Source organism: Myiozetetes cayanensis, unplaced genomic scaffold (assembly GCF_022539395.1).
Source record: "Myiozetetes cayanensis isolate MyiCay16 unplaced genomic scaffold, myiCay2020 scf1, whole genome shotgun sequence".
NCBI classification, from domain to species: Eukaryota; Metazoa; Chordata; class Aves; order Passeriformes; family Tyrannidae; genus Myiozetetes; species Myiozetetes cayanensis.
In genome coordinates this window covers 10,702,220-10,729,308 of record NW_026086604.1, presented here as the reverse complement: position 1 = coordinate 10,729,308, position 27,089 = coordinate 10,702,220, and the positions used below count along the sequence as shown (strand labels likewise).

Here is a 27,089-nt window from a genome sequence, read left to right as displayed (position 1 = left end):
CCAGGTGCAGAATCCAGCACCATCTTTTGTTGAACTTCATACAGTTTGTGATTGCCCAGTCCTCTAATTTATCAAGGTCTCCTTCTCTACTGTTTCTCTTCCATCCCATTCTTTTACATTTTTGTTCTTAGCTCTTTCTTCTTGTGGAGGAGGGAGGATATTCAGTGAAATATAAATAAGCCTTGCTCTGTCTTTGATGTCTTTTGAATTTTCTTCCTTTTGCTGATGTTGCCACATGAATTTTGCACGAGGTCATACATTAGAAAAGGAGCAGACCATTAGGTGCAGCTGTGGCCTGGGCGGGAGAGCAAGCCACAGAGGAGTATCCTGGGAGCCACGGCTCCATCCTCATGTTCATCACCGTGGCCCAGGGCACTGCCTTACACTTCCCTTCCCTCATCTGAGAAAGTCAGTGTCACAAACATAGCGGGATCTCCAGGGAAGAGTGGGGTGACCTGATCACTTTCACCTTGTTTCCAGCAGTGGCTCGTCTTACAGAGCCCATTCTGCCCCCTTCTCTTCCCTTATAGTAAATTTGGCAGAAACAGGTCAAAAGATAAGAAGCTTCAAAGATAATTAATTTTCTGCAAACATTAAACATGTAATTAAACATGGGTGAGCAGGAAGATGGGTGTTTGGACAGTTCTGTGTTTGTCTCTAGCTTCTGATCCTTTCTTCAGTGGGACAGAGCAAGATGCAGAAAAATATCTGCAGGAAAATAATTGTGAGGGGAAGTTGAAGGGAATTTTGAAGGAATAGGTGGAAATGATAGAGAATATTCTGCGTAATTCAGTTTAAAGGTCAGCCCAAATCTACAGAAAACCAGGCATCATTTTTTCCACTGTTCATCTGCTTGTTTGTTATTAAAAGGCAGAATGAAAAAAAGAAAACAGAAGAGGAAATTTTGGCTCAGAGATGCTGACGCTTTGGGGAATGGTGATGACAACACTGGTGATCCCAGGTTGGAGGGAAATGGCACTCTCATCCTGACTGAGGCAGACACGTAAGCCTGTGGGCAGCCCCATCTCTGTTTCATGGAGCTCAGCAAAGATGCTCCATTTCCCAGGGAAGCACACTGGGAGCTTAAATGCACTCCTGAACGTCAACCAGATGATCTCATGCTTCGCCACATCGGAGCATCACTGGGCTGTGCCAGGGCTGGGCAGTGCAGGGGCGGCAGTGGCTGTGAACACAAAGCTGTGAACACAACACAGTGCAGATATGCTGAGGCATCTGCACTGTAACAAACAGTGTCTGCATGGCATCTTGCCTGTGGTGTGTTTTGGTGTTTCACAGCTTGTGTTTCACCAGAGCCTTATCTGTGAAGGTGCTGGATGGAGAATTCGCATGTGAAGTGTTTTGTGTATGGAGAATTGCTTCACACTGGGGTTTGAGTACATGGAGCTGGAAACTACCATCCCTACCCTTATTCCCAGCTGGAGCTGCTTCCTCTGGCAGTATATCATTTTGAGTTCCCATACATACAGGAGTGGTATGATCTGTGACAGGCACAGCAGCAGAAGTGTGCTCTAGAGACCTTCAGAGTATTCCTCAGCTGCAGACAGAACCAAGAAGTTAGCAGCTGCTTTTACAGTGGCTATTTCTGACTCTCATGCCAAGGCTTAAGCAAGAGAAGCAGGCTCAGGAACAGCATTCGGGTAGTTATAAACTGCTGATGTGTCCAGATGTAACTGCAGTGAAATCTATTTCATTAGATCTTTGTATCTTGGATTCTGGATGTAGCTTGTTGTCATTTACAGGCTTCACAAGGAGAAAATCTGCATTTGGTTAGACACGGGATCATAGACTCACAGAATGGTTTGTATTGGAAAGGATCTTTAAAGATCATCCAGTCCATCTCCCCTGTAAAGGGCAGGGATATCTTCCATTGGATCTCCAGTTCAGATTCTCCATTTAGTACTTCTACAGAAATCAGTGCAGGCCTTACCCACTCTGCAAATCTCCACTTTCCAGCCTCCTCCAATTTGTAAACCCCAGTGCCTCTCCCACTCCATTCCAAGTGCTTCTTGAGTTTTCCATTAAGACTGGGAATTATTATGAAACCAGGGACCATCTGAGCAGGAAGAATAGTAAATTGGATTCAGTGATAAATTAGAAAAAGCATCCTGTCAAATAGGGAAGTGACTTTTTTTAATCCTTTTTTTGATTAATGAAACTTTTGACAACTAAATTCCTCTCTTTCCCTCTGCCCATTCCTGATGAGTGCAGGTAGATCCTGAAACAGCTGGTGTAGTTCTTCTTCATCCTTGTTTTGACTCATGTTGGCCTCAGATGCTTTTAAAAACATGTTTTACAGAATTCTTGCATTTGGGAGCTTCCAAAACTGCTTCAACATGTGAATTGTGCTTTAAAATGTTTTGGGTTTTGGTTTTGAGGTTTTTTTTAATTCTGTAGGGAATAAAATGCACAACTTGGAACTTGATGATACTATCACAGGAAGGGACCATGTTTAAAAGGTATCTGAGGGCTTCTGTTGCCTTTGGTAGCTACCTCTGTCAATGTTGAGTGAAAAGTGATGTTGTAAGGAAACTTTTCTTCCAGAAAAGACTTGATAGGCCTCCACAGATCGTCTGCAGTTTCTTTGAGCACTTAAGACCCAGACCTTTGGAAGCGTTGATTTGCATTAACTCTTCTTTCTGCCTTTACTTTTACAACCAAGGCAGGCTCTATAGCTTTATTTAGAAATCACCCATCATTAGTAACCACAGTCATTTAGTAGACATATTTACAAGGTAAGTGACAGTGGGAAGTAATTAAGTTTAATATAAATCACACTCAATTTCAAATCTGCAGGCTTCAAAATAATAATTAATAGAAACTGCAGCTTCTATAAAAAGATGCAGTATTTATAGCAGTATCTTCTTTCTTTTCCAACTAAACATATTGAGTCTAGTGAAAATTAAAATCCCCTGTCTGTTCATCATATTTGTTTCAAAGTCATTTTTCTTCCTGTGGTGCACTTCATTGCGAATTACCCACTGCTTTTACTCTTTGTGGGGAGATTTTTGACTCTTAATATGATGACAGGGAGGAGGAAGAGTTTGGCATTATCCAAAATACCCTTACAAATGCATATATAAGCTGTGGCTTTCTGGTAAATCTCTGTTAAATCAGTGCCTGACAAGGTGTGCTTTGTTTCACAGGTGTCATGCAGCTGACAGGTCCACTGGTGGAGGTGATGGTCACAGCCAGGGCAGAGATTCATTAAGCTAAAACAGAGTAAAATAATCGAGGTGTTTTGGAGCTGTTTGCAAGATCTACTGAGTGGGTTGTTTATCCTGTCAAAAGAAGACACCATTTGGGACAACAGTGTGCTGCCAGTGGCTGCCATGGCCAGCAAAAGAAAGTCAACAACTCCCTGTATGGTGCGAACTTCTGAAGTCGTGGAGCAGGAAGGCTCGGAGGGCATAGAGACTTCTAAAGAGAAGGGGACTGATGCACCACAGCAGGACTCCAAAAAGAACTGGCCTTCAGAAAACTCAGTCAAAGACTGTGAAGTGGTTGAGGCAAAGCCCCCAGCTGAAAATCAGTCTAAGAAACCCCAGGGTGGTTATGAGTGTAAGTACTGCCCTTACTCAACACAAAACTTAAATGAATTTACAGAGCACGTTGACACTCAGCATCCGAATGTCATTCTCAACCCGCTGTATGTCTGTGCTGAATGCAACTTCACAACCAAAAAATACGATTCTTTATCTGACCACAACACAAAATACCACCCGGGAGAGACCAACTTTAAACTGAAATTAATTAAACGCAATAATCAGACAGTTTTAGAACAGTCCATTGAGACCACCACTAATGATGTCACTGTCGCAAGTGGGGGGCTAGAAAACACAGAGTGTGATGATTCACTTCATGGGGGAACTAGCACGAATAAAGTTCCAATGATGAAACTGGGAAAGCCTAAAGGGGAAACCAAGAAGGGATCCAAAAAGCCAGAAGAGGGAGTTACGGAAAACCATGTGGATGGTGCTCTCCCCCGTATCATAACTGAAGCCACTGAAGCTATTGCCTGTATAAATGGAGACCTTCTCCAGGATGTGTTAGCCCATGTTATGCCCTCTGTACAGCTGCCACCAAATATCAACCTTGTCCCCAAGGTCCCGGTCCCTCTGAACAGTACCAAATACAACTCTGCACTGGACACTAATGCAACCATGATCAACTCCTTTAATAAGTTTCCATACCCAACACAAGCAGAGTTGTCATGGTTGACAGCAGCGTCAAAACATCCAGAAGAACAAATCCGAATCTGGTTTGCTACACAACGTTTGAAGCATGGTATAAGTTGGTCTCCTGAAGAAGTGGAGGAAGCAAGAAAGAAAATGTTCAATGGTACTATCCAGGCAGTTCCCCAAACCATCACCGTCCTACCAGCTCCTTTGGCAACTGCAAAAATGCCGCAGCCCATCATCCAGACAGCTTTGCCTTGTCAGATCCTGGGCCAGACTGGTCTGGTTTTGACTCCCGTGTCAAATGGTTCAACTGTTTCCTGTTCACCGATTACACTCGCTGTTGCCCCAAACCAGGGGCAAAAGAGGACAATACAGACCTTATCAAGTGCCCCAGAGGCCAAGCGTCCTCACGTAGTTCAGGTGCCTGAGATTCCTGCCAAGCTGACAGCTGTGCCGCTGACACCAGCCAGCGAGCGGAAAAAGACGAAGGAGCAGATAGCAGAGTTAAAGGCCAGTTTCATGGCAAGCCAGTTTCCTGACGATGCAGAAGTTTACCGGCTTATAGAGGCAACAGGTCTTTCCAGGAGCGAGATCAAGAAGTGGTTCAGTGACCACAGGTACAGAAGTCAGAGGGGCATTGTGCAAATTCCTGGTGATGCTTTAGGGAAAGATCAAATAGCACCTTCAGCTGGTCGACACAGCCGGTCGTTTCACCCGTACACGGATTTTACTCCCCAGAGATTCAAAGAGAAAACCCAAGAGCAGCGTAGGGCGCTTGAGGAGAGTTTCCTAAGATGCTCTTTTCCTACCCAAGGAGAATTGGACAGGCTTCGAGTGGAAACTAAACTGAGTAGGAGGGAGATAGATTCGTGGTTCTCTGAGCGGAGAAAGATAAGGGACAACATGGAGCAAGCTGTCTTGGACTCAATGGGATCATACAGAAAAATTAAAGAACAAGGAACTCCCAATGGTGCAATAAGCCAGGCAGAACTTCTGAGTGGCTCTCAGCTCCCTGGTGCTTTATCTGGGTCCTCAACCACATTTAAGAAAACACAAGAGCAGATTCATCTACTGAAAAGCACATTTGCAAGGACCCAGTGGCCATCACCCCAGGAATATGACCAGCTAGCATCTCAGACTGGGCTCACAAGAACAGAAATAGTTCGCTGGTTCAAGGAAAACCGGTCTTCACTAAGAACAGGGTCACTTAAATGGATTGACCAGTACCAGCAGCAGTATGCTGTTGATGGTCATAATAAGCAAAGCCAGAAAAAGGGCTCAAAACACTCTGAGAGCCCAAAGAACGGTAACGAGGTGTCTCGGCAGCATTACCAGGATCATAAAAAACTGAACGAAGAGAATGGGGGGAAACCAGTGGTGAGAGCAAAAAGAGACTGTGAACCACTGAAAGACTCTTTGTTGGGGAATCAAGCAGAGGGTGTGGACAGGGTGGAGTGCAACAGCCACGACGGCCACGGCAGCGAGGAGAACGAGGAGCCGGCGGAGGTGAACTGGGTGGAGGTGACGGTGGGCGAGGACGACGCTGCGTCGGACTGTACGGACAGCTGGAGCCAAACAGCACCCGAAGGACAGACAGAGCTGGCAGACTGTGACTCTGAAAGTATATCTGGAGACAATTCCCACGTATAGACAGGTAATGCTGATGCTGCCCTGTTTCTCTGAGCCTGCCTCTGTCTGGGTCTGCTTCCAGTATCCTGTAGCCCCTCTTCAGTATAAATCCCTGGAATGAATTCCTGCTGGATCCATATGCCTGCTGGATGCCTGAAGGGGAGACCCATTCTGCTTGTAAATTAAAGCTAACGGCGTGGTAGGGGAGGAGTTAGTGCCATTTGCCTTTTTTGTCTCCTTGTGGGTTAAATCCTGGATAAGGGAGATTTTTCTAATTTTTTTTTCAATAAGTGATTAAACCTTAAACTTTCTGCCTTTAAACAACCTATGAAACCTCTGCAGCACTTAATGTAAAACATACCCGCTGAGCCACACAAAGAAATAGTAACACTAGTTGCTAATATGCCCCTTGCTAAGAGATCACTGATCTCCTGTGAATAGAGGCTGTGGCTGGTTTTGCGCCTCAGGTCCTTCCTTTGCAGCATCCTGCCCTGCTCAGAATAAAAGGTCAGAGGGGGAAGGGCCCAGGACAGAGATGCTCTTTTATGCAAAAGCAAGCAAAAAAAGAAAAATGTTGTGGGGACTGAAGTGGCTCATGCAAATGTGCTCTCTTGCAGGTGAGAACTGTCTCCAGCCTCGCTTTGTTCTGCTTGCTCACATTAGAAGCTTAGGAAGTGCCCCAGACTAAGCTGTGTGGGTGTTTTAGCAGCTCTTCTTCACAGGATCTTGAATTTAAAAGCAAGCTGCAGGGCCTTGCTTTAAGGGGGGTTTGTACATCTTTCACAATGTGAAAGGATGTGTTATTTGGAGATCTGAAGCCTGTTTCTGATCACAGTTGCACAGGTATAAATCTGGAGCAAGCACCGTCAGCATTTCTTGACTTGCATGTTGAATTGAGTTCACTGGAGCCTGTAACATTTTGTGCTCAACTGAATCTCTCTCCCCCAAACTGGAATTTCCTTAAGGTAGAACTTACCCTACAGAAAACTCAGCATCCTGCATTAACAACCATAGTGAGAGAACACCTGCTTTAGAAGGAGTTAGTAGTTTTCTGGTGTCTAAAATTAAAATATACTTTAGTTTTTCTTTTTAAAGAAAAAAAACCAGGCAGGACTGATAAAGTGCCTCCACACTTGCAGTGAAGGCTTCTACTGTTACGGTTGGCAGTGTTTGGATTGAACTACCGGTTTCAGGTTTTGGTAGCAAGGCCTGCTGACTGGCACTCCGTTTTCTCCATGTGCAATACTTGTCCAGAAGTCTCCTGGACGTTTTCTCTGAGTTGAAAAGGAAAACCCTGCAGTGGTATTATTTTTAACTATGAATTGTGTCAGCTAATCTTGAGCAATGTTATAACATCATCTATATAATGAAATATGTTAAAGCTTCAGACTGCAGTGCAAGGCACTGTCCTGCATTGTCCTTGCAGAAATTGGTAATTAGGGGTGTGAGTAACAGCTTGTGTTACCTGTGTGGCAAAGGCACAGATGAAAGGAAGAAGGATGGGGGAACATCGACTGGAGGCACACTGGGGTGCCACTGTTGTACAGCCACATAAGAAGGGAGAGCCAGGATCTGAGCTGCCTTTTAAAATCAAATGTGTGATGAATAAATGCATTGAGGGATTATTTTTTTTTTTAGGGTTGTTATTCCAAATCATTTCCTCTTTCCAGCTATGAATATTGGTTCTGAAGAGAGGGAGCAGACCAGGAGCTAAGAGGGGGAACGGGGAGGAAAGTGGGAGCCGGGGGAGTTGCCTGAAACCATTCTTTCTTACAAACCTCTTGTACTGTGAAACAAGGCTCTGCAACAGTCCTGTTCCAGCAGCATAGGTTTGGTGCCTCCACTTTTGTCAGCAGTGCCAGGTGTGTTGGAGTGAACCTCCTCCCTCTGTGCCCTGGTACAGATACTGACCATAAAGCTCCAGGGCTTTGGAGGTGCTCAAGTGTTATCAGAGAGGAATTTTAATAAAAACTTTGATGTCAGTTAAACTTTTGATGAGGGATCCTTTTGATGAGGAGCTTTCCAGTGGTTGTGTGTAAAATACACCTGCTGAGAAGAGGTGCACTGGAGCAGGACTTCTGCTGCAAACAACATGCAGAAAGATCAGAGGGCATTTTGTCCTGCTCTTTGCCTGTTTCTCAGCATGCTGGCCTGGGGACTTGACAAAAGCCCGAAGTCTTTTTAATTTTCCTTTATTCTGCCTGTAAGTCTCAGCACAGAAACATGAGTGCCTGCTCTCTGGCACCCATGTGGAGGCATTGTCACAACTGTTGTGGCACAAAATTTGGAAGCTTTATATCCCACACTGGTGAGACCCATGGAAAAATCTCAACTACTGCCTCCATTTTCCTTAAGGATAAGCTTTCACTCTTTGTCCAGCATATCTTAGAAGTGTTCAACTAAAGCTTTGGTGTTCAGCTAACAAGGTGTTAAGTAACATTCAGGGTATGACTGGAAAGACTGTGCAAGACCCGATTGAGAGCTTATTTCTGCCTGTTTTCATATAAAAGCCTGATTTTTCCTAACATCATATTCCTCAGGTACCACATGTAAGAGGTGGACTGAAGAGCTGATGAGGGACTTCTCTTGAGTCTCACACAGCCACACGTACAGGGTGAACCTTTCATTGCTGAGCCCTAAATCAGGCAGAAACTATTTTGTCAGCTTGATGTACATAGTCTAAAATTATCATTTGTTGCTGACTGATCTTTATACTTCTGTTGGCTGAATTTATGTACAGCTTCTGTAAAACCTCATCTCTTCCAAACTATCTTGGTCACTCTCTGCTCTGTTGTTTAGCTTTGAGTTTCTGGAACTAGTGGCGAGCATTTGTGTTACAGCCTAGACAGCTTTAAAAAATTGAGTGTTTCCAAACTGATCCCTGTTCAGCAGATTCTGCTGCTGCTACAGCTAGAGGGAATTGCACAAGTGCCTGACCTTCTTGAGAGCAAGATTCATGCTGGGCTCTGAATTACCATCTCAGAACTAAGAAAAGTCTCTGTTACTAAGTCCGTATCTGAAGCTTTTGGCAATATTGGATTTATTCAGTGGAGCAGGTCAGGTTTTCTGAACAGTGAGGCTGAGAGACCTGTCCCCATAGAGTAGCAAGGCCTTCAAGACATTGAGTGGCTGCTGTCAGGAGCACTAAAGCCATCACTGAAAATGTTCCAGATGTTGCATCATGCAGCCTTGTGTCCCCCTTGTAATGAGGCCCAACTGCTCTGTCAAGAGAGCGCTTTAGGTCCCTTTCCACGAGTACAGATATTCCTCTCTTCCTACAGCACAGGTCAAAATTAGGTCTGTTGTCCCTGTTTGTGCAAAATTAACAAATAGAAACTGGTCCTAAATTAAATACAGCAAGCTACAACTCAGACAGGAGAGTGAGTCCAGAGTGTGCCTGAGTGGTTGACAGCTACTACTGGCTTTCTTCCTGATGTTGTCTCCCTGTGGGGTTTTCCCAAGATCAGAGCTTTTGGTTTTTGTCAGAATCATACCTTTTCCCACACCACCACCTTTCTGCAGTAAACTTTTTTAGAGTTATTTTGTGATCTCCATTTTTAAGCCTGAACCTTGTAAGATGTAGACACTAAAGTTTATGGCTCAGGGTGGGAGTGAGATAGGTGGAGACCCTGGAAGATGTGTGCCTGACTCTGGGTGGCTGTGACCATTGCTCTGTGGAGATGTGCCAGGAAAAAAAGAAAAAAGTCTGAAGGCAGCCCCTTGCAGATGCTGGGCATCAGAGGTAGTCTAGGTTCTTTTGGCATCTCCAACCCCTTCTGCACTGCTGCAGCAGCTGAGATCACGTTTGCTGGTGGCACAATACATTCCCATTCCTTGGTGTCCAAAACTGGTAAAAGTGAACAGCACTGGGGCTTCTCTTGCTTTCTACCTAAGTTCTCGCTCTTCTTGTGGTTTAGGGTTTCATCTAAAAGACTGGCTACGGTGCCTGTTACTGATGCTGTGCTCCAAGGCACCATCCTGAAGTAAATCAGTGTGGGATTGACTGGTGGTTTTTGCAGAATTGGGGTCACCCTAAAGCATTTGAGGGAATGAGAAAGAAGTAGGGAGGATGTGCTTTTTCCCCCGAAACCATTGAGGCACACTGAACACCCAAGTTCTAATGTAATGAAGGACTTCAGGGGAGATGCAAAACCCAGTGCTGCAATTAAAATTTTCTAGTGAGTCAAGAGGAGCAGGGGCCTGTTTGAGGAAAGGTCTCAAGGATGGGGAGGACTTTTCCCCTTGATGTTGGTGCAAGCCAATGTCCTTTTCCTGGGTGTGACTGTGGTGTTCTCTGTGTTGCAGATGCCAGACAGAGCTCACTAGCTCAGGTTTTGGGAAGCACTGCTGCAGGATAAGTGAGGAGGATGGTGCAGGAAAGCCATCTCATGCAGCTCCAGCATGACTGGATGTTTGTACTTCTTGTACATTTACACTTGAGAGGGGAAGAACATGCTGAACATAATCCTTGTCATAGAGTCATTGCTCTGTGCTGGGAACTGGGGATACATGTAGATTGGTGGCTGTTTGAAGGTTGGGGGATTATTTTTTAATCTCTGGTCCATGGTGCAGCCTTTATGGAGGCACAGGAGTCATAGCAGAGCCACAGAGCTGCTCTGCAGAGTACAGGCACATCCAATTTTTTCCATTGTCTTGCAGTTTGTATCGTTTTCTAAAATCATGCAAAACAAGAAGTATTATGAGGGGATTTACTGGGGGAGAAAGACCTGAGATCTTCTTGGTTTTAGCACTATATGTCCTGTGTTTGCAAAGTAGCTGCCCCAAATATGTGTGCACATCATCCTTGAGTCAGTGTGAGAATCTACCAAGTCAAGGCTGGACTGTATATCCCTGTCAGAAATCCATGGGGGATTATTAGCTGGGTGTTCCATGCAACAAAAGTCCAGCACCCTATCACGTCAGGCTATGATAAGGATAGGCTTCAGAGTACAGTTAATAGAAAATACAGTGTTACTGTGTGTGCAGGGATGTAAACTGGATGCCGTGTTAGTTAACAGCTAGTTAGTTCATTGTTCACAGTGCCTTCAAAAATAATATGCTACTTTTATAATTTTTGCAGGGGTACTCCTCAGCTGCACTGTCCTGACATTGGAGGGGAAATGCTGTCTGAAAATAGAAGAAAACTCTATTTTCCTGCCTGGGGTGAGATAGCGTGTTGCGACTCCAAGTCTCAAGCGCCACTTGTGGAGGCACAGTGAGAAATACTCTTGTGGAGTGTCATCATGGAATCGTTGATAGTGCCAAAGTCCTACTACTGCATTACAAAAGAAAAGAAAGAAAGAGAAAAGGGTCCTTGTACATAGATTTCTCTTCAGTTTCTCCCCCACCCGCTTTCCTGCCCACCCTCTTCCTCTACTGGAACAGATTTGTACAACATGAAAATTTTGTTAATTTTTGTAATAGGTGCAAGTTATTCTTGCATATAATGCAATTGCAGAATTTTGGGATTGGTTTGGGGGATGGAAGTGTCTTTTGTGGGGGAGGGAGAGGAGACTTTTTTTTTTTTTCTGAAGAGTTTTAAGACAGAGCTGCAATCTTTTGGAGTCGTCTTGGTGCAGATCAGCATCTGAGCCCAGATCCCCACGCCAGTTTACATTTCAGCCCAGTTAAACATGTTCTGGAGTGGTGGGGTTTGGTTTTTTTCTCTTGTTGTTTTGAATTTTTTGTTTTGTTTTATGGCCACCTGCTACTGGTTGAAGTATTTAAATCTCTGCTTTTATGTGCTCCTACAAGGCAAGTCTTCTCCAGCTCCTGTACTTCACTTTTCACCAGCCAGCCCCAGCTGTGGGTCTCTGAAGATTTGGCTAAAAATGCCTTTTTTTGTTTTGGTTTGCTGGGTTTTTTTAGCACTTTTTGTTTAAACTTGCATTACAACCCCCAGAGGGGTTGGAGTGAGGAAATGAAGATGCTTCATAACTCAGACTTGTTTGTGTTTCTTTGGCTGGTACAGTGATGGACACCATAACCAGCAGTCCTCCCTCCAGCTTTAGACGTTGTAGCGCACAACAGAAATTTCTTATTAACCCTTGCCACTAAATTTTTAGATCAATCCTAGGTTCCTGATTGCACTTTTGTTTTGTTTTGTTTTTTCAAGTATTGCTAATTTGGATTTGTGTGGGGGTGTCTGTCTGTGCACGTGTGAGGAGGAAATGGAGAGAGAGCAGGAGCCTGGGTGCAGGAGCCGTCCGGTGCGTTCCTCTGATGAGCTGGGTTTGGAAAACTTGCCCACCTTTCAGTACGCTGCACAAATAGGATGCTAGGGAGTTTGAATAAATCCGACTTTTCTAACTTGTTGCTCAGTTGTTGTAACTCAATAAAGCAAAGGCTAAACATTTTGGTAAATCCTTTCTCATCTCTTTGTTTTATTCCATTTAAAATCCAGACTCATCCCAATCTTGGTGCACAAGGACTTGGTGGCTTTAGAGTCATGATTAGGGTTTTAACTGGTTTTGCAGTATTCAACTTGGCAAACACTAACCAGATCAAAGTGAACTCAGTGAATACTGATGTTCATTCTCCCTGTGTCAGTCAGCTCTTTCCTGCAGGAGGGATTTGGATAATGCTTGGGAATGGAGAGTTGGGAAACACCTTTTATTTTGGTTGCAGTCACAACTGAATGAATGAATGAAGCCATCCCCATGACTCACCCATATGTAGTTATTTTTATTAATCATCAGCACAACATTTAAGTATAGAGGGAGGTTTGCAGTGGGTGGCAGCAAGCACTCAGTGACTTTTCTTACAATAAAGTTGTCTGGTTCATTGCTGAGGAGGGGTGACTGCATGAGGCACCACTTTGCCCATGGAGCAGCTGATGTCATTTATTGTTACACAAATGCAGCAAGCAAAGGCTGACGGAGGATGAGTCTGCACATCTCCCATCACAGAGCTTGGATGTTGATCTCTATGGTGGAGGCAGAGGCTGGTGCAGTTGTGTATGTACCCCCTCATGGGTTGTCAGATCAGTGGATGCAAGCATCTGATGACCAACAGGAAAATGCCTCTGAAGATGCTCCTGCAGGACTCTGAAGTTGTAACTGAAACTAATTGCCACTTTTGTTTGCTTTGCTTACATGAAAGGATGCTAATATTTTAATTGCCCTTGTGAAGTTTTTAACAGCCACTTGGCAGCTTAATATTCCTGTTTGCATCTCCCATGTCTGGTGTGTGTTGTACATCTGTGTGTTTGGAGCACTGACCTACTTTGCTTAATTCCCAGGGAGCTCAGCAGGAGGTTTAGGAAGAACAAGACCCACCTGGGTTTTTCTGTATTTGAACATCCCCGACGCTGTGGGATTAAGGCTCAGGACTGGGGCTCTTTAAGATCTCCCCAGTTGAAGTAAAACAATAGCAGTGGCCCCAGCATCTGTCATCACACAGATGATAAAGCTGAAGCTGTCCCACAGCAAACAAACAGGCTTGCCAGCAAGGGCAGACCAGTGGAACCGAGGAGGTTTGTGCAGGCAGGGGGTGGTGTGGCACCAAACCTTCAGACGCCGAGGCTCGTTGGGGAAAGCCGAGCTCATGTTTTGTCTTAGCTTAAAGTAACCTGGGTCCCCCCCAGAGACTGCTTCAGTGTGGCTGCCAGAACGGCTTCAGAAACTGAGCATTGGAAGCAGGCTTTGCTTTTAATTAATAGGGAGGCAGTGTTTCTAGGAGAGTCCAAGTGGCAAGGGACAATCAGGACATTGTGCACAGTAGCCATTAGGGGTAGGCTTGGCCTTGGGGTTTCATTGCACATGGATAAAAACAGGCTGCTGACACGGAGTTTTCTCCTGCACAGCCCTGCATCCCCCCTGCAGGACCCTGGCATTGGCACCCTGATGTGTGGCTGGGAGCAGGGCCTTGTGCCTGGCAAAGTCCCACTGTGAGGAGATGGCTCAGAACAGCTTTTCCTGGGCAGGGTCCCCCAGGATCAGCAGGTCCTGGTGATCAAGTTTTGACTGACATCTTCCACCATTAACCTGTGTCTTGAAATACTCTAATCAGCAAAAAAATCTAGTTAACACAAAAATGTGCAAAAATGAATTGGATTTTTGCACATGTGCAATACATTTTTTTAAATGTGGCTTGTAGAAAAATCCATCACTGGGAAGTTGGGAATGACTTGGATTAGGTGGCCCCTGCTTTCTTATTTTAGTCTACTTTTTGCTGAGAAGAGAATGGATTTTCTTTGTATACACGTTACTTCTGCCTTCTCCATAAGATGCTGGGAAGCTCCATACCACTGTTGGAGATCTGGGGACTCCCAGCATTTAATAACACAGGTACAAATTCAGACAGGTCAGACAGAAGCCTTATTAAATGTCAAAAGGGAGATACTGCTCAGACAGCAGAGAAGAAGAGCATCACTGAATAGTTTGGGTCAGAAGGAACCATTTAAAGATCATCTCATCCAACACCACTGCTTTGGGCAGGGACATCACACACTAGACCAGGTTGTTCAAAGCCCCATTCACCCTTGGCCATGGGAAGTTTTGGGGCACCAACTTCAGTCTGTATGACCTCCCTGTAGTCTAAATGATTAGGTTTTCTCAAATACTTTTAAAGGGGAAAAAAACTGAAAAACAAAACAAAAACCAACCAAACAAAACCAAAACAAACAACAACAACAACAAAAATCTCAGTCACTGCAGTAGCACCATTTCTAACCTCAAGTCTCCGATTCTGACCTTTGGGAATTTCATTCACTGATTATTTCATTTATTGTATCACTTTGTAAGTCAGCCAGGGAGTGGTGCAAGTAACCTGCATGTGCAAGGTGAAACCCAGCAGTTGCAGGGATCACTCTCAGAAGAAGGGGTGTCCCAGCACCATATGGATCATCACAAGCTGGAAGGAAAGGGCTGGGTTATGCAAGAAAGCTGAGTAATTAGGAGCAGAATGATAATTCTGTGATGATCACTTAAAAATCCAGAGAAATACATAGGTAGGTAAAACAGCAAACAAGATAATTAATATTTATGCATTATATTTGCCATTAGCAGGAATTTAACCACTGAAACTTTTATCTTCTTGTAGCCCTCTGATGTTGTTAGGTAGCAAAAAGACACATCCTGAAATCTTACTAGCTTACAGAAGGGGGAAAAGAAATAATTTTGAAGGCACATAAGACAAAATTGTAGGAAGTCCATTTGGCATCCTGAGAGCAAGGAAAGAGCACACCAGTGATGGAAATGAACCTTTTATTATGTGCTGAGGAAAAAGACATAAGAGGGAAGTCATCTGTACAAGTTTGATCAGAGTAACTAATGGAAAGCAATTGTGAATGGGGCCTGTGACTTGAGAATAATACTGGAAATATTCATAATACAGAAGGAAAAGTGAAAGTATTGAGAGTGAAAGCAAGAGAATACACAGTGAAGGAAAAAGCAGCATTGAAAAAAAACAGGACAGGGTTTCTCTGTTGTTAGGCAGTTGAACCATGTCCCAATCAGATTACTGCAAGCTCTGGCGAGGACGGAGGTAAGAGCTGAGTGACCGGGTAATTGTCAGACCAAATCACACAGCACGTCTTGAGCACAGCAAGAAAAAGCAGGGGTGTTCTAGTGTTTTCTTATTTCCACCAAACCTGATGCTCCAAAGTGGTTGTTCCACCTATATTAAAATTCTCATAATTTAAGTGTACTTTACACATCCAGCAAGTTGGCTCAGGCACAGTAAATGGGACATTTTTGGAGCTTCCTCTGTACACAAACTCACCATCACCTTCCTCCTTTTTTTAATCTTTTAAAAGTCGAGATCATCCCAGTCTAGATCATGTAAAGCTTAGCGTGCAGCAATTTTAATCTAAAATATAAATAGTTTTGCAACACATCTGTAAGAAAGGAAAGGAATAATAGCATTAACCCAAGTTTACGGACAGAGAACCTGAGACTTGTGTGTAGTTATTCACAAGGCTGCTGAATAAATGTGCTAAGGGCAAGAGCTAGAGTTCAGCTTGGCCTTGTCTTGCCTTCTCAGCAAGGAAGCTTCATTTTATATTTGTATCAAATCATTGCTGTTTCGTTGGCATTTCTGTTTTCACTCAAAGCCTTTCCCTCTACAAGAAGCAAAGGCAGAAGGGCAGAAATGAGCAGGCTTTTCCACATCCCACACAGTCCTGCCAGGACATCCTTCTTCTCCAGCACAACTCTCCAGGCAAAGCTTTCACCTTCCAGCCTTAATTCCCTCCACCTTTAAGTCTCTCCCTGAACATTTTCCCTCCATCTTCCTTTCCCAGAGATCCATTTTGGGGGGTGTTGTGGTTTAACCCCAGCTGGCAACTCAGCCTCATGCAGATGTTTGCTCACTCCCACTCAGTTGGGTGAGGAAGAGCAATTGGAAGGGTAAAAGCGGGAAAACCAATGGGTTGAGAGAAAGACAATTTAATAGGTAAAGCAAAAGCTGTGTACACAAGCAAAGCAAACAAGGAATTCATTCACCACTTCCCATGAGCAGGCAGGTGTTCAGTCATCCTCAGGAAAGCAGGGCTCCATCACATATAACAGTGACTTGGGCAGACAACTGCCATCACTCCAAACATCTCCCCTTCCTCCTTGTTCCCCAGCTTTTATTGCTGAGCATGATGCCACGTGATATGGGATATTATAGAATCACAGAACAGTTTGGGTTGGAAGGGACCTTGAATATTCATCTAATCCAACACCCTCAGCAATAAGCAAGGACATCTTCAACGCAGTGAAGCACAAATCCAAAACATACCCCCATACCAGCTACTGTGAAGAAAATTAACTCCACCCTGGCCAAACCAGCATAGGGGGCCTCTGGGGAAGGTGCCAAGTGCTCCCCCCAGCCTGGTTGGCATTTCTGGCCATTGCTGCAGCTGCTCTTTTATTCCCATGGAGAGGGAATTTCATCTCCCTTTATAGTAGAAGCTCATGGCATGCCGTGGGGTGCTTTATAAACACATTAGCATGCAAGTGTGATTAAATGCCTCATGGTATTAGGAGGATTGCTGTCTTCTCCAACTGAGAGGGACAAAACTGTTCAGCCTCTTTGGCCTCCCTGAACAATTCACATAAAGTCATTAATAATAACAAAAGGCATTTTGCACATGATGGCATATGACACACATCTGTACCTAAATGTTCAAATTTGACATATTATGTTTTTTCATCCTTCCATAACCCCAGCAGTCCCTCTCATCCGAGCGCTGGGGCTGCCAGCCTGTGCTGGTGAATGATGATGCAGCTCTTCAGGGAGGTGGAAATACTTGACTTTGCCTCCTGCTTTGATGAGCTCCCAAGGCACATATTAAACAGCAGCATCACGTCTTATCGCCTGACTGTTAAACCTCTTCACAAAGGGATCCTCCTCAGTGCCTATTCATTGTAGCTGGGGTTTCACACAAACTCAGGCTTATTTGGTTGCTCCCTGATGGTCTGTTGTCTACAACTCCAGTTCTCCCAAGGCACTTTTGAACGTCTACCTTCACTTCTGTTGGCTGTAGCTTCAATTGTTGAGCCCTGTGGGTTGGCTGCTGCCTCACCCAAAGAGCCATGTTCCCCCAGAACTGTCTCCAGGCGAGGAAAGGATGCTGAGCGGGAGAGCTGGAAAGTCAGGGAAGCTCCATGCAAGCAGGAATTTATATCAGCCCTAATTTTGATTGATTGGTGTAGTCATTCACTATTACTTGTGACACATTTGGAGACGGTCCCCTCACATGCTAAGAGGAAGGGGACAGAAGTGGAGCAGCTGTGACAGAAATGGGATGGCAGAGGTTTAGGCACTGTTCACGACATTATACAGAGGGTGAGCAGAAGTACCCCAGGACTGGAAGCACAGCTCCAAACCTCCTCTCCACCACAGATTCAGCTACCACCAGACTTCAACCACGACTAAGCAAACAGCAGGCAAAGAGCACCAGAGTTGGGGTGAGGGGGTCCATGGGTTTGACCCAACATGGCCCAGGTGAAGAGCCCAGAGCCAGGAGTGCAAGCCATGACCTATCCCTGCATCTGAAGGCTGGCATGCTCAAAGGCTCCCTTATTAGGGATTTAAACAAAAGGAATTTTAATCTTTTTTTTCTTCTTCTTTTTAATGCCAGCATTTGAATGGGGGGGAATGCAAATTTTAACACAAAGCCACACGCTGAAGGTCATGGAAAGGCAGACATTGTCTTCAGTAACATTAAAAGGAAGAGCAACCCTGCTGTATCAGAGCAGAAGAAATGAATACTTCTTTTGATTGGAAAGAAAGTTTCTCCATGCCTGGTTGCAGTGCAGCATTGCACAACAGAGGCTGCTGTGGCTGAGAGCAAGGAGAATTAATTACTTTGCTTTTTGAAGCATGGACTGCTCTGCTCTGCTGTGCCAGCTTCAAGAACGATAAGCGCTTATCCAAAGAGCGCAGTTTTGTCCTCCAGCACAGAAGTTTCGCCTGTCCAAGTCACAGGAGGCTGCTGAATATTTGTTTTGTTTTCTTCATACTTGGCCTATACTTGAACACTTGAACCTGAGTCTTTTCAGACACCAGTGTTATGCTGTCTGAGGGCAGGACACTGGACTGAGCACCAGTGTTGGCCACACAGTGCCGTGGTGTCATTGCATTTGGCACTGCCCCACAGCGCTGGCTGCTGCCACCACAGCACATTGCAGCCCCACAGCACAGACAAGGTTTTGCCAAAAGCACATTTATCTCCAAATCACCTCCTCTCAGAGGATTTTGCTTTCAAGGGTATTTCCACATCTCCACAGAGATGAAGTATGCCTCTCTCTGAGGGAGTGAGTCGTGGGGTGGTGGCACTGAAGGATGTCCTCCGCGCTCTGTCCTCAGCTAGGCAGCAGCAAGTTAAGGCACAGAATGGGCTTACTGATGGTGTGTTTGGCCTTTCAGGGGGCTGAATCATTTCCTTGAGTCTCTTATACCTCCCACCCCCACTTATTCATTTAGGAGGAGATTTTTTTTTTTATAGAAGTGACTTTGAACTGAAGTCATACAGGTTGCCAAAGCTTTACTCCCCTACTCACAAATAACTTCCAGGTGACCCTAGGCAGGAGAAAAATGGTTTCATTTGGTAAAAGCACCACCCACCAGTTCAGGGTAGCTGCAGATGCTGCTGCACTGAGCTTCAACAGGCAAAAATCACATAGTGTTTAAATTTCCACTCTAGTGTTGACACCCCTTCTGAAAAAAAGCAGTTCCCTTCTCTCCCAGAGCCACCGTTTCTGGCCACCTGCAGCTCCAGCTTGCCAGAGTCATAACTCCCAGTGCTCCTCAGTTGCAGAAGAACCAAAGGACACAGGCATAAGGTAGTTTTTACATGATCATCTCCTGCAGGCCTGTTGTTAACAGATGCTTCCAGCAACACTGAGAGAACCTCATCTCAGGTCTCTGATTGTAGAGCCAAAACCAATGTCTCCTCAGCATCCTGCACACTCAATTTCTTAATTCATCTTCACAGCATCAGTAGCTCTTTTTTTAAAAAGCATGCCAAGCATAAGACTAAATATAAAAGCTACACAGAGCTTATCAGGCTTTTATCACCCATTTCTTGATACCAGCTAGAATTGCCCTATTCCCATGCCTGGCATAACTGATTTTCATTTGATACTCCTGAACCATACTCAAGTAGCACTAAGCAAGCCAAGAAACAAGCTGACAGGTAAGAAAGATCAGCACTTCTTTTGAATTATGTTCTTCCTGAATTATCATGTGCAGATAGCAATTTCTTAATTGACACTTATGCTTGTTCAACACTATATCAATCTTTTGAATATGACCCAGACTACCAGCTTCTTAAAATCATCACCACTGGAGTTGCAAGACAGATGTACAGGGGTGCAGAAAAAAAAAAAAAAAGATAGTTATGCCCACATGCTCTCTGCTGTAATGGATATTTAAAAAGAGAATTCCTGCAGATCCAGGGCATCAATACACTTCTTATTTCCAAATTCCTTCCCACCCCTTTCCCCAGCTCTTTACCGGGGTTGCAGTGCCAGTCAGTGGCTGTTTTTCTGGCAAACATGTAGCAAAGCTGAAGCCTGACACACAGTGGTATGCTCAGAAATAAATTCAAGTCCACAAAATTGCCCTAATTTGGGCAATGTTTGGCTTACAATTACTCCCTGTCCAGCAAGAAACATCTAAGAGTAAGATTACCTTTTGGCATTTACTTAACAAAGCTTGCAATTTTAAGACATTCCTTTGGAAGGGAAAAAGATTAAAGCTTTTCAGGTTGGGTAGCGAGTGATTTGGTCCAGAGATTCATTTACACCTTAGGTCAAAAAAAAAAAAAAAAGCAGCAATACAGCAAGATACCTGAGTGATGCTTGGCAGTGACATCAGCGCTGAGTTAAAGATCACCAAAAATGAGGGAGATGCCACGTGCTGTCCTGCCCCTCACCCTGGCTGGCAGGGATGCACAGTCCTGCCCCACTGTCCCAGCCCTTGCCAACCCACTGGCACTCTTGAGCTTCTTCACTGCTGGGCCCCCCGTGTTCTACCCAAGTCCCCAGAGAGCAAGCAGAAACAAGCCCATCTCCAGGTATTAAAAAAAGATTAACTTATAGAGTGGGATTGATTTCCCTCTGGCCTTTCAGCTTTGGAGGCATTAAGACTAAACTATTCTTGGACAACCTTCCCCAGAGTCAGGGTGCTGCCTTCATGGTCACAGAAGTACAGTTGTTTTCCTACTTCCCTCTTTTCCCTAGATTCCTCCTGCTTTCCCTCCCCTTCAGTAACATGCCTATGCATCCTCTTCAGCGTGGTTTTTCCTTTGAACAATGCAGCCAGGGGTCAGGAGTAATCACAGAGTTTTCCATACTTCATTTCCCTGCTCATTGTCCCGTGCCACTTGTTGAGAACCTTATCTTTATTAGCTGGTCTTATCACAACTCGATTACACATTAACAGAAATTCTCCTTACTCAGCAGGATTTCCTTTTGGCTTCAGAGGGTAGCCCTGTGGAGCAAGCCACTCCAGCCCAGGAAGTGATTGATCTCATTCAAGATACACAAGGGGACATGGAAAGCTGTAGGACAACTCTGAGGAACTGGCAGGGGCAGATTTAGAGGACAAAGCACTTCTATAGGGGAGCAGACCCACTAGCTTATGTTTTTTGTATTGGCACTAAATTATACAGTGAATATTTGGTCCCTGTAGAGCTGTGCACCAATAGCAGCTACAGAGAGATCTCAGATCCTTCAGCACGGGGATTGCATCCAGCTGAAACATCCCCCTACCCACTTACCTACTCAACCAGATAATATAGCCCTAGGGCCTGTTGTTACCTGTCTGCTTTCAAGAAATTAGACTGATACAGTTCTTAGAGAATTACTAGACCGTCAAGTGCAGTATTATCACACCTACACATCTAACAGAGGATCTTTCTCCTTCAATGCTACTATAACCTTGCCCAGGAAGGTTAAATGACATCAACTTGTATCAACTGCTCTTGCTTTTTCTTCTTTTCATAAAAAATACATTACACAGAGGAATTCACTATTTGAAAAGGACAGACCGATGAGTGCAAGAGAGGGAGGAAATGCACTGTTAGAGATGAGAAAATCAATTCCTTAACAGGTGGCTCTGTGAACCCCACAAATCCATCTTCTTGTGAAGACAATGGTCCATCCAAGAACTCCACAGCCTGGTGAGACCTCAGTGTTGGACAGTCCAGGTGAGAAGCCAGCACAGCTCCCAATTTGGTTAATCGTAGCTTCCCTTCTGTTTGGGAGGAGTGGTTTGTCTGCAGTGACATGCTATTGCCGTGGCCCTTCACACTCCCCCCTGCTCCCAAAACAGTCCATGCACATCCCCATGGGGTGGCTCCAAGGAACAGAAACAAGAAGGCTTGAATCATTAGACAGTCAGCTAAAACAGATAGAAAAAGAATGGGTAAGACAGAGAGCACAAAAACTCTTCTTCTGAAGCAGCAGCTCCAAAAGCAGATGTGGCATTTAAGGACCAGAACTCTTGAATTTAACTAGTTCCATTCATCAGATCATCTGAGAGAACAAGTAGCTGATATCTGGAAAACAGAGATGGATGTAAGCAAGAGAAGAGGTATTAAACTGGTTATCACCTACAGGGGACAAAAAAAAAAAAAAAAAAAAAAAGAGAGAGATTGGTAATTTACTGCCTGCCTGACAGCCAGCAGAGGAGGCAAGAAAAGATTATAAATTGCTATAAAACCAATGTTGCTACTGGGCACATGAATTTAAGTATCAAACCTCAACTTCTGTTTGTGTTTTGGAGTTCTTTATGTACGATGGCTGTCATGGCCAGCAATGGATGAAGAGTCCCTGTTACAGCCTGCTCAGGCTTTCTAAACTCATGAGGATTTACATTCTGCAGAGGCATCTGATGATTCCTGTAAGCCTTTCCTGCCTCTGCAGAATGCAGGCAGTGGGTGTGGGTACAATGCTGTAGAGCTGTGAATACCCCTCTTCTTCCTCCTATGCTATTGTGAAGCATTAAATTAGGCCCTAACACTTTGAGTGCAGTTTCAGATGAAAAAGAAGGCAGGCAGATTTAAATGAAATAATACTGCTCTTAATAACATATAATGGAAAACTAAAACTGGGACTGTAACTACTCCACTAAGAGCAGCAGACATGCTAGGAAGCTTTCACCTTGAATGCAGAAATTCTCTGCTCAGATCCTACAGGTTCTTAAACCTCTTCAGGTAGTCACTGCTCAGAGAATGAAGGAGATAGAAACCTGTTGACAATGATCCAAGTTAGGCCTTTTTGCAACATGCAAATCCCATCTCAGACAAGAGTCACAAAATGATTTCTTTTTATTTTATTGCAATGAGAAGGTGCCACCACAACACTTCTAGAAACAAAGGCTGCAGAAATGTTTTGCCCTAATCAAAACAGTAGACTCTGATTTCAGCTTTTAAGGTTTTATTTTAGCTCTATAAGCAAACAGAAAACCCATCGTATCTCCTAAGCTAAATGAAGAACCATTTTAGAAACAAAAACCTGAAGCTTTTCATCCTCATCAGTATCACACAAATGAATTATTCCCATGTTGCAACCGCCCCCACCCCCAGCACACACAATTTCTTTCCAACACTATCCCAGTGAAACCTGCACATGCTGCAAGCACACACAAGTCTGCTCTCCAGCTAAGAACTTTCTCTCTGCACACACCAAGGTTTTACTCCTTTATTTGCAGAGTAGGAGCCACCTTCCCCACTACAGCCTTCAGGAACAGCAGCTTACATCTTGAGGTTTCCCTGAACCACTTTGGGAAAGGCTCTACTACCCAAGAGGGGCCAAACCAGGGCCTCCTCAAAATAATATGGCCACTTCTTCATCCTTGTCTGTCCTACTCCCTCCTGGGCTGTGCAAGCCCACCAGTTCAACACAAGCGACTATGTAAACTCAAACAAGGCACGATCACAGTCAGGTCATGCCTCACATTTCTCTCCTTCCTCTTAACCCAGTTCCTGCAGATTTTTTTTTCAGTGTGTTTAGGTGTGCTGGTCTCCCGGGGGAGCCCCTGCCCCTGGCTATGTGCTACTTGTACTACTAAAGCCAAACCAGATGTTGACACAGTCAGAGAGGAACATCCGTCCCTGTGAACAAGTGGGGCTGCACTTCAATTTGAGCATTGCTAAGACTGAACTGTGGCAGTAGAAATAAAGTAAATATTCCTGTGCTGGATGACCCAGAGCCCCTCTAATTTCAGCAAAAGTTTGAACTCTTGCAAAATGTTTGCACTCCTCCTTGTAGATCCTGACCAGGATCTTCAAAGAATATCAGTCCCTTCAAGATTTATTCTGGTTTCTCATTTTACACAACACAAGGACTGAAAGAACAATGCCATCAATTGCTTGAAGCTCTGGGGTCTTCAAGCTTCTTGATGCTGCTCCAGAATCTTTGCTGGACTTTTTCAGCATTAATTGGATTTTGAACTTAAATTACATACCTTGTGGAAGAAGGGTGAGACAGAACAGAAAACAGGACAAGACTAACTTTCCCCCTTATTATACATTAAAAACCCCAAACCCTCTAGCATTTGAGCTTTGAGTCAGCTTTTAAGAAAACTGCTCTGTATGTAAAAGCTCGGGAGTGAAAATACCAAAACACTGACACCAGTTACAGTTAACTCCTTAGCTCAAGCTCCTAAAACAAACAAGGCCAATGCCCAAGGCACGCACATGCCATTTTCTTCTTGCAATTGCTTAAATTCTTAACAGCAATAAGCACGGGCAGTTCAGTCAACAAACAACTGATTAAAAAGACAGGTAAAGTGGTGTTGCAGGCACATGATCAAGGCTTCCTTCTAGCCAAAGGCTTATCCCTGAGTCCAGCTGTAGATACAAATACCAAGCAGTGTCTCCCTTTGATCCTCCACACCCTGTAGGGTTAAGGATTCAGTAGATGAAGACAGAGACAGGCATTGCTTTGCTTTGCAGTCTGAATGAAGACTGTCATTTTCTGAGCCTATATTGCAGAAAAAAAGCATTTTGAAAAACATTCTTTGATCAACAAATACAATCCCTGATTAATGTTTTTTCTTCCCATTCTCAAGTGCAGTTAAAAAACAACTTCTCAGAAACTTCAGATCCCTTCCTGATTTATTCTTCCATCCTAAAACCAGTACCTCAGGCTTCTCTACCTCATACATCCACCACCACCACCACACACAAACTAATTTCATGAAAAAAAGCAAAGATGTAACCCAAGTTGCATTCCTCCGTCCCAGTGTTTGTTCCCCACAGACTGGGGCTATGAGCACTCACCTCTGCCCAAGTACCAGGCAACAAAACCAGTTTCGACTGCACTGATCTGAGACCCTCTCTGTTGTCCATGAACAGCTTCATGCAGGAGGGGCACTGTACAAACTGCAAAGGAGGGCAGCAGCCCCTCCAGCCTAATCCAAGAGGAGATGCACCCCACGCACAGAGCAGGGAGGGACGGACAGTGGGACAACAGCCCCTTCGTCTGCCCTCTTGACTGTGAGTGAACTCTGTACCCCATGCCCTGATGGAGGTTTTACAGCACCAACACTGGGCAGTGCCAGGCAAGCAAGCCTTAACAAAGCCAAGAGCTACAAAGCGCCTTTCCAGCTGGATCAGGTGAGGGAGCTCTGATTTTAAAACAGGCTGAGGGGTTACGGTTAACTACTAATTAACCTATGTGTTAATTAGGGCTAATCGATACACTACCTTGAAAGCAAAGGGAAACATTACTGTAAAGAAACTTCCTCCATTTAACTATCTCTCTCACTCACTCACTCCAAGGTGATCTGAACTCTGTAGTGTGAAGAGGGAGGGGTTGAAGTGTGAAAGGGGGTTGGCTCAGCTGGTTAGAATATGGTGCTAATAATGCCAAGGTCGTGGGTTCATTTCCCATGAGGGCCATTTACTTAAGAGTTGGACTTGATGATCTTTGTGAGTCCCTTCCAACTCCGAATGTTCTGTGAATATCTGAAGAGATTCCCAAAGCAGCTTGGCGAGCCCAAGGGTTGGCACAGGCAGCATCCTCACACCTCTGGGGACAATGACAGGTCAATCAAACCATTGATAGACGGATCCACCCGCTGTCCTTCAATCCATGGCCAGTCCAGGGATTAAATACAACCACCCCCTTAAGAAATACAAATAAACATGCAGATGCAAAAAGACTGCTTCTGATGGTTTTGATTTAAACACTGCCTCCAACTGCCATGATCTTCATCACAAAGACTTATGGCTGGTTTAGTAGCCCAGAGAAACGTGGCCTTAAAAGCTTATTTGATTCTAATGGCATTTTGCAAGTGTTTTGTCCTTTGGAGGAGGGGGCAAAATAAAAAAAAATGAAGCACCAGAACTAAGGTTTCACCATCACTTTTTGCCCCTCCAGCATCAACAGGATTCTCTAGAGGCCTTGCCAGCATCCCATAGTTACAGGCCCTTTTATGCCCTTTTGCTCCCAAGCAGCGTAATCACTCCTAGATCACATTCCAGATGATAAAAGCTGAGCCACTGCTGCAAACAGAATTCCTTTCATCACCTAAACAGTGTGCTTGAAAAATACAATCAGATGAAGTGTTATCATCATTTCAGTTCTAGACAACAGCACATCATTACCTTTTAGATTTATCTGCTTAATAGGCACATATTACAAAATTAACTTAAGCAAATCATCACAGCAGACTCAATTCTGAACTTCTGCTCACACTGTTACTATCATCCATGGCAAAATAAGAATCTAGGGATGCATAAAACAAGAAAAGCCATCTACTAGTGAAGGGGATGGCAATGCTGATAACATCTTCACCAAAATTAGTGCTCTGCCATACTACAGCAAGTGCAAATTGATCCATCATCCTAAGCCTAGTACAGAACAAGTGAGAACATGAATCACCTAATTTTATGGATGCAGAACAGGATTATGAAGTCATTAGGTGACTTGCTATGTCAGAAGCTTCAGACTGTAAATTAGTGTTATCTCTCCAGCTCACTACCTTAACCATCAGGGCAAAGCATTCTTCCTCCCTGATAAGGTACCCAGGGATATACAAACACTGAATCTTACGTTGTATTGCAAGCAATATGCACAGATATGCTACTCTGAGAATTAAACTCTCAGTTTTGCTAGTGTGACCATTAGATGGCAACAGATCCAGCTTCTCATTAAGTCACTGGCAACACCACATCACCAGGCTGTGTTGAGAGAGGAGCTGTCGCCAAGACAAAGCAATAGGAATGAAAGATGAAGCATTTGATTTCATATTCTTGGCTCTTCTGCTGACTCTTTATGCAGCTGGAGCAAAATCAAACGGCACACACTTGCCACGCTGTTCTATCTGGTGTATTTAGTATGGACCAAGACTTTTCAGTTCAAGGAGTACAACAAATTCACACAGTGCTTTTTGCACCAAACCCGTGATTTTCTTTGATGCCACGGTGGTAACAAACAGGACGAGTGCAGTCAGACGAACGATGAGGACCAGAAGAGTCATTCACAGGATGCCCAATGTGTCCGTCTCCAAATCAGTTGACGTAAAAGCCTCGAAAGGAATTCTGGCAGATTTGCACATCTGTCTGGACAGAGAGGGTACTGCAGAATCCCAAGCTTACCCCTGGAAAAGTACATGATCTATATCAATCCCACAAAGTTTAAGGGTGAGTAGAAGGATGCTTTCTCCCAGAGGACAAAGGATTAATAATCAAGCAGACAAAAACCAGTTGTAAAATGGTGATAGCCCAGGAAGGACACAGACTATCAAAACTCATGGTATAAACAGACGCAAAGAAAATGCCTTTATGATTTTGCAACTGATCAGAGAAGACAAGAC

General features: G+C 44.3%; 1 protein-coding gene across 6 annotated transcripts in view; it reads left to right on the top strand.

The window, feature by feature from the left end:
- ZHX2 (zinc fingers and homeoboxes 2) overlaps positions 1-12,191 on the top strand; it is a 76,238-nt gene extending 64,047 nt beyond the window's left edge. For all 6 annotated transcript variants that reach the window (XM_050318946.1, XM_050318531.1, XM_050318702.1 and 3 more), the window contains 2 exons: positions 3,165-5,853; positions 10,909-12,191. In XM_050318946.1, coding sequence (XP_050174903.1) covers positions 3,351-5,849 — 2,499 coding nt within the window. In that variant the 5' untranslated portion in view covers positions 3,165-3,350 and the 3' untranslated portion in view covers positions 5,850-5,853; positions 10,909-12,191. The remainder of the gene's footprint in view (positions 1-3,164; positions 5,854-10,908) is intronic.
- The last annotated feature ends 14,898 nt before the right edge of the window (positions 12,192-27,089 follow it).